The sequence below is a fragment of the Caretta caretta genome, chromosome 1 (genome assembly GCF_965140235.1).
Source record: "Caretta caretta isolate rCarCar2 chromosome 1, rCarCar1.hap1, whole genome shotgun sequence".
Classification (NCBI taxonomy): domain Eukaryota; kingdom Metazoa; phylum Chordata; order Testudines; family Cheloniidae; genus Caretta; species Caretta caretta.
This window is the reverse complement of record NC_134206.1, coordinates 2,301,913-2,309,465: the sequence shown is the minus strand read 5'-3', so window position 1 is coordinate 2,309,465 and position 7,553 is coordinate 2,301,913. Positions and strand designations below refer to the sequence as shown.

Here is a 7,553-nt window from a genome sequence, read left to right as displayed (position 1 = left end):
TCTTCTCCCAGTTTGGTGTCAAACATTGCATTTGCCTTTTTTTTTTGGCAACAGTAAATACATCCACACCCTTGAGAGATGTAGCTGTGTCATCCTCACCCTGGAGTAGATAGCATCAATCCTGCTACCACCTCTAGGGGAGGTTTATTACCTACACTCGTGGGTGAACCACTGTCATCGGTGTAAGTACTGTCTGCACTGAAGTGTTATGGCCAGGCTGCTGTAGCTGCTTAAGTGGTTCTGGAGATATGGGTAGTTGGAAAATTTACCTCTTCCCTTTGCAGTTTGTTCCAATTGTTAATCATTCTTAGTGCTAAACATTTGGCCCCCACACTGGAATTTCTCTGGCTTCACATTCCAGCCATTCGGCATTGTGCTGCCTTTCTCTGGTAGATTACACACACCATTGTGCAGAACGTTTTTTCACCAATGCCATGTAGTAATTTTCTATTTGCTCTCAGATCATTGATGAAAATATTGAATAGCTTCGGGCCTAGAACTGATCCCGGCAGAAAACCAATCTGAGCACCCCCATTTGCTGGCAATGGCCCGTTGACATCTGCTTTCTGAGATCTGTCAGTTAGCCAGTGTTTAGTCCATTTAATGTATGCTTTACTGATGTTGTAGAGTGTTCATTTTTTATCTGAAGGTTTTCCCATGAAATGAAATGCCTCAGATACCCTTGATCAACTAAACAAATACTCTCACTAAAGAATGAAATTGGGTTTGTTTGACAAAACCTGTTTACCAAAATGTTGTTGATTGTCATTACTTATATTCCTCGAATTTTTTGTAATGAATCACATACGAGCTTCTCCATTGTTTCCTCACCTTGTGAATTTTTTTTAAACTTTTCCTTTTTTTTAATAGTTTACTGTTAACAGAGAATGGTCAGGAATTTGACTGCAGACTATATAGTAACACTTAAGTTCTGCTTAGCTATACCTTAACCAATCATTTTCCTGAAATTTAACTAACCAATCCTAACATATTGTAACATGATTATGTAACCAATTATATCCCACCACCTCAATTAGTTTACACCCAGCAAAATTAATTATACAGCAGACAGAAACAATCACAGAACCAGACAGAGATTATACAGACAAACAATAGCAAAGTGGGAACTCTAATGACAAAACAATACAGAAGTGAGGATTTCACATCCTAGCTATGGATAAGTGAGTTCTTGCCAGACAGGATGCTATCAAACTAAGTTTCCTTTTACATTTTCTAGGCACTTCCCTTTCTCCGGAGGCAACAGGCACTCTCAGGATAGGATTGTATACTAACAGCCCAAGAGCACCTTCTTTCAATGTGACTAGTTTGGAATGTGAGGAGGTGACCAGTCGCCTCCCAGCTCATGGCTGCCTCTGCTGCTTAGCCAAAGGCCTTAGCCTTAGCACAGGGCCCCAGATTGTCACAGTAAGAGAAGGCCCTTACACCGGCAGACAGTGATTTTGATTCTTTCTTTTATACCTCTAGAACTAGCCAAATGATAAGAATACACCTAAATTCTTCGAGTACAGTCCTTTACTGACAGGCCTGAATATCTATATCCTAACAGCCACGACTGCGAATGAGCAAGCAGGTGAATGGGGAAGTCCAGACTGCATGGACTCACTAGCTTGGCTTCCACTGAATGAAGGAACAATGACGGATAACCAGTATCCGCACACGTTTCCTCCTCATGCCTATTAAGGTGTCCCACATCATAGCGTGTAGGAATTATAGACCCATGGAGCACCGTCAAGTATGGAATGGTGTTATCTGAGTCAGTTATTCAGAATTCATTTATTTGAATAAAGAAAATGCCATTTTCCAGTGTGTGAAAAGTGATCAATTTGATTCACCCATGAGAACAGCCTCCAATTGTGCATGTATTGTCTCATAATGGCATTGTCTCTCCTTCCAGGCATTTCTCATGTGACCACCATCCTAGACTCTGCGCACATACAGCAAGTCGAGACAATTTACAGTAGATGCAGGCGACACTGTTCTGCCTCAAAGTTGGAGACCTTCTCTCCTACTCCATGTCAGATTCCAACACAACTGACTTCTCCAACCCCTCCACCTTCATCCTGCTGGGCATTCCTGGCCTGGAGGCAGCCCACGTCTGGATCTCCATCCCCTTCTTTGTCATGTACACCGTCACCCTCTTGGGGAACTTCACCATCCTGTTTATCGTGAAGACAGAGCCAAGGCTCCATGAGCCCATGTACTATTTCCTCTGCATGCTGGCCGTCACCGACCTGGTCCTGTCTGCATCCACCGTGCCCAAAATTCTGAGCATCTTCTGGTTCAATTCCAGGGAGATAGATTTTAGTTTGTGCCTCACCCAGCTCTACTTCATTCACTGCTGTATAGTGATGGAGTCTGGAATCATCGTGGCCATGGCTTTGGATCGTTACGTGGCCATCTGTGATCCGCTGAGACATTCCACCACTCTGACCAACTGCTTTGTGGCCAAGATCGGCCTGGCCGTGGTGCTGCGTGGCAGCATTCTTGCCCTGCCCTTTCCTTTCCTGGCGAGGCAGTGGCCATATTGTAGAACCAACATCATCTCCCACACATACTGTGAGCACATAGCCGTGGTGAACCTGGCCTGCGCTGACATACGCATCAGTAGTTATTACGGCCTCTCTGTGGCATTCTTGGTGATTGGTCTGGATGTGTCTTTTATCACTGTGTCCTATATCCAGATCCTCAGGGCCATCTTCAGCCTCCCCAAAAAGGACGCCCGTCTCAAGACTTTTGGGACCTGTGGCTCCCACCTTGGTGTCATTTTAGTGTTTTATATCCCAGGTCTCTTCTCCTTCCTCACACACAGGTTTGGTCACAATGTGCCCCCGCATTTCCACATTCTCATGGCCAACATGTACATTCTACTGCCCTCCATGCTCAACCCCATCATCTACGGGGTGAGGACCAAACAGGTCCGGGACAGGCTGATCTGGCACGTTACTCATATTGAATAAAGTTTACTTCTGGTGCTCTGGCTCTCAGACCAAGCTCTGTGGAGATCTCATGGTTGACATGGTGCTGTGTTCTCTTTCCTGAATCAGTGACTATTGACATTAAATCCTTTCTTTACCTTACAGTGCTGTGTCAACCTGACAGTCTGGGGACTCCATCGATGTACAACTCACAAGGTTACCACATTTCTTATTGCCAGTAACTGGACACCTGAGGCCCCACACTTTGCCCCACCTCTTCCCCCATTTGTCCTGCCCCTGTCACTCACTCCTCTCCTCCACTATCCCTATTACTCGCTGGATTGTCTCCATCCCCCTCTCTACCCCAGCTGCATCCTCTATGTGCCGGGGATGGAACCAGAGTTTCAGAAGCCTGATGAGGATCCTTCCTGCTTGTAGGACGCAGCCCCAGTTGAGCAGGGGCTGATGTGAGTTAATGACAGGGTTGTGCCCCCCCACACACACTCTGCTGTAACTGGACACTGCCAGATCCCCTTTTTGACTCGATGTTCCAACTGAAAATCAGGGGGAAGGGGTGGTTAGTGGTGTGGAACCCTAGCATCCTTCGGTGGAAGTGATGGGAGAGCAGGGTGGAGGGTTTAGAATGGATATTAGCGTGGGGCTGACGGACTGGGTGGTCTGTGAATGGATATTAGCGTGGTGCTGATGGGGAAGATGGGTCTGAGAATTGATATTATCCATGCAGGTGATGGGGGGTGGGACCTGTCTGGGAATGGATATTTGTGTGGGGTTGACGTGCGTCTGGTGTGTGTCTGGGAATGGATATTAGTGTGGGACTGATGGGGAGCAGGTGGTCTGGGAATGGATATTAGCATGGGACTGATGGGGGAGGACCTTGGACTGTGTAATGACATGGAGGACACACCTCTCTCTCCCCTAGCTCCTGGGGAGTTGGGTGAGGGGAAGTCCTTTTATCCCAACTCAAGAACAGCTTGTTAATCACTTCACATCATTTCTTATGATTTTCTTTTTCAGGGGGCTTTGTAGCCTGTTCAGTTAAAACGGACACAGCCCCTTTATATCGTTTTGCCTCCAATTGATACTTTTCTTTTTCCTGCATTTTGTGCATTCATATCACATTCCAATTCCTGACAAGTCTGAGTTAACGCAACCATAGCTGGGCATTGGCTATATTTTGCATCAGAGAAGTTTGTAAATCTCTTTGCATCCCCTCATTTTGCAATCTCAGCTTCTGCAGCTCCTGTTGCAAATTTTCCTTCTCATCTTTCCAGATCTCATGCTCCTCTGCAAACTTATTCACAGCCTGATACATAATCCAAACAGCAGCATTTCTCATTTGTTCCTTTTTTAGGACTGGGAGTGCCACAAGTCTGATATTTTAATAATATGTCATTCAAACACCCTTCCCTGAACAGGACAGGAACAGCGTTTGGCAGCCGGAGAACAGAGCCCAGATCCTCACATGCCTATCTCAGTAAACACCCCTCCACCATAACCGGAGCGTTCTGGGCATCCCCTTCAGCCTCGGTACGATGACCCCTCACTGTCTGCATTTGCAAACCCCGAGCCACAAATAATAGGTCAGAACTGATTCAGCCCAATATTTACATTAGTTGGTCAACACCAGTGATCCAGGATAGCAACCTCTTACCGAGAAGCCAGTCCAGAAACAGCATTCATTCAGTTGAAAAACCTATTCACATAGACATGACAGTAAACCGTCCTCTGCTATCAAATATTAACACTCGGGGGCGCTACTACCCCTGAAATGGGTCTTTCGTGGCTCCCAGTGGAGAGGATGACTGTCCGACCAGTGAGAACGTCCACAAGAATTATCCGCAATACACAGGATTTCATTGAGAAGGAATTACACAAGCGGTGATGGGTTATATCAAGCACATAACTCCTGTGTTAGACAAAGCTATACATGAAGAGCTTTACAGTCCCCTAAATGAGCCTCTGTTTCACAGAGATACGCAAGCAGTTCCTGTGCGGGCCCCACGCAGTGCTGCTTGGCACGCAGAGAAGGGGGTTGCCAATTTTATATATGGCTTCTTTTCTCTTTGTCTGTTCTTCTCAGCCCTCTGGTCTGTCTCGGATGCCCTCGAGGCAAGGATTTGACTGCGTTGAGAACTGCTGGGCTCTGTGCTGAGGCAGAGAGGAATTGGAAAGAAAGAAAAAGTAAAAGAAGCACCTCTGTAAAATCAGGATGGAAGATAATTGTACAGGACAATCAGATTCAAACCACAGAGGATTTCCCTCTAGGCCAAACTCTAAAGTTACAAAAAGAAATCCAGGAACACACCTTCCTCTCAGCACAGAGAAAATCACAAGCCAAAACAAAAATAAGCTAACGTATTCCCTTGCTAGTACTTAGCGATTCTAATGGAGTCGGATTGCTTGCTTCTTTGATCTGTGTCCAGCAAGCACTCGGAACACACAGACCAAAACCTTCCCCCCCTCCGCCACTCCCGGCTCTGCCCCCAGATTTGAAAGTATCTTGTCCCCTTTGGGTCAGGTGCCAGACAGGTTACCTGAGCTTCTTAACCCTTTACAGGTAAAAGGATTTTGGGCCTCTGGCCAGGAGGGAGTTTATAGTACTGTATACAGGAAGGTTGTTACCCTTCCCTTTATATTTAGGTCACCAGTAGTAAGGGACCTTCCAAAGGGAGATGAGAACTCCTGGGCTCTCCGCTGAGGCAGAGAGGAATTGGCTGTGTGACGTTGCACTCCATATGCTTTATGGAAATATATTTATGAATATGAATCTGACCTTAATGGCATATGCTTTCTGTGTGAAATGCCTCTTGTCATGTGTTATTGGAAAAGGTACAATCGATTGAATGTGTTCATCCTATTTGTATGCATGTATCATTTGTATGACTGAAGGTAGGAATATGAAGTATAAACTTGTACTACTGATGTAGTCATGCTAAGTGAGGGCCATGAATGGTATTTCAGGGAAACGATGGCTCCATTTAGGTCAAGCAATTGGCTGTGAATGGGTTTTGTCCTGTATGTTTGTGGGACACCTGCAAGCAGGAGGGGCAACGGGGGCCCTGCAAAGAGAGGTGGCTGATACTGGAATCCATCTTAAACCATGTACTTCTCCATCAGGAACTGGGAGAGGGTCAAACCGAAACAAAGGACTTCCACCGTTTGGCTAAATCCGTAACTATCCTCACTGTGTGCAGCACGTTTTATTGAAGGATCTTCAAAACACCTAGGAAAGAAAAGTCACTATGAACATGTCCCCATTACACAGATAGGCAAACTGAGGCACCAGGAGGCATAAATTTGCCGAGGTCACACAGAGATTGTGTGGAAGGAAAACGGATAGGACCCAGGAGGACAGATAGGACCCCGGAGTCCTGACTTCCCTGCCGTAACCACAGTTTCTCGTCATGCCAGAGCCACGGTTTCCATCATGCAATTCAAACCGAATGCGGTGGGTGGGTGGGAGTGCACGAAGGAGATGACTGAGGCAGGGAAGGGGGGCTGATCACCAGTGCGAGGTTGGTATACTGGCTCTCCAGCCGCAATATCATTGGGATGGGGTGCAGTGAACAAGGGGTGCAATTTAAAAGGGAGAAGGGGCACAAGCCTTTCGGGAGGTGACATGGGTGCATGGAGCAAGACATAATCAAGGGGGTGGCAAGTTAAGGTTAGGGGAAAAGCAGGCCAGGGTGGGGAGGAAGAGCAGAAGAAGGAACTGCTGAGGTGAGGGCGGGACAGGCAAACTAACAAATACAAAAAGAAAAGGAGGACTTGTGGCACCTTAGAGACTAACCAATTTATTTGAGCATAAGCTTTCGTGAGCTACAGCTCACTTCATCGGATGCATACTGTGGAAAGTGTAGAAGATCTTTTTATACACATAAAGCATGAAAAAATACCTCCTCCCACCCCACTCTCCTGCTGGTAATAGCTTATCTAAAGTGATCATTCTCCTTACAATGTGTATGATAATCAAGTTGGGCCATTTCCAGCACAAATCCAGGTTTTCTCACCCCCCACCCCCCCACACACAAACTCACTCTCCTGCTGGTAATAGCCCATCCAAAGTGACCACTCTCTTTACAATGTGTATGATAATCAAGGTGGGCCATTTCCAGCACAAATCCAGGGTTTAACAAGAACGTCTGGTGGGGTAGGAAAAAACAAGGGGAAATAGGTTACCTTGCATAATGACTTAGCCACTCCCAGTCTCTGTTCAAGCCTAAGTTAGTTGTATCCAATTTGCAAATGAATTCCAATTCAACAGTTTCTCGCTGGAGTCTGGATTTGAAGTTTTTTTGTTGTAATATCGCAACTTTCATGTCTGTAATCGCGTGATCAGAGAGATTGAAATGTTCTCCGACTGGTTTATGAACGTTATAATTCTTGACATCTGATTTGTGTCCATTTATTCTTTTACGTAGAGACTGTCCAGTTTGACCAATGTACATGGCAGCGGGGCGTTGCTGGCACATGATGGCATATATCACATTGGTGGATGTGCAGGTGAACGAGCCTCTGATAGTGTGGCTGATGTGATTAGGCCCTGTGATGGTGTCCCCTGAATAGATATGTGGGCACAGTTGGCAACAGGCTTTG

The 7,553-nt window shown here is 46.1% G+C and overlaps 1 protein-coding gene across 1 annotated transcript; it reads left to right on the top strand.

The window, feature by feature from the left end:
* The first annotated feature begins 2,033 nt into the window (after positions 1-2,033).
* Positions 2,034-2,978, top strand: LOC125628826 (olfactory receptor 52E8-like). The gene has a single exon (XM_048834064.2). It carries the CDS (start codon positions 2,034-2,036, stop codon positions 2,976-2,978), a length of 945 nt encoding a protein of 314 aa, XP_048690021.2.
* Positions 2,979-7,553: the final 4,575 nt, after the last annotated feature.

Excerpts from the sequence above, each read along its gene's own strand:
- LOC125628826 (XM_048834064.2), top strand. The coding sequence starts at position 2,034 with ATGTCAGATTCCAACACAACTGACTTCTCCAACCCCTCCACCTTCATC.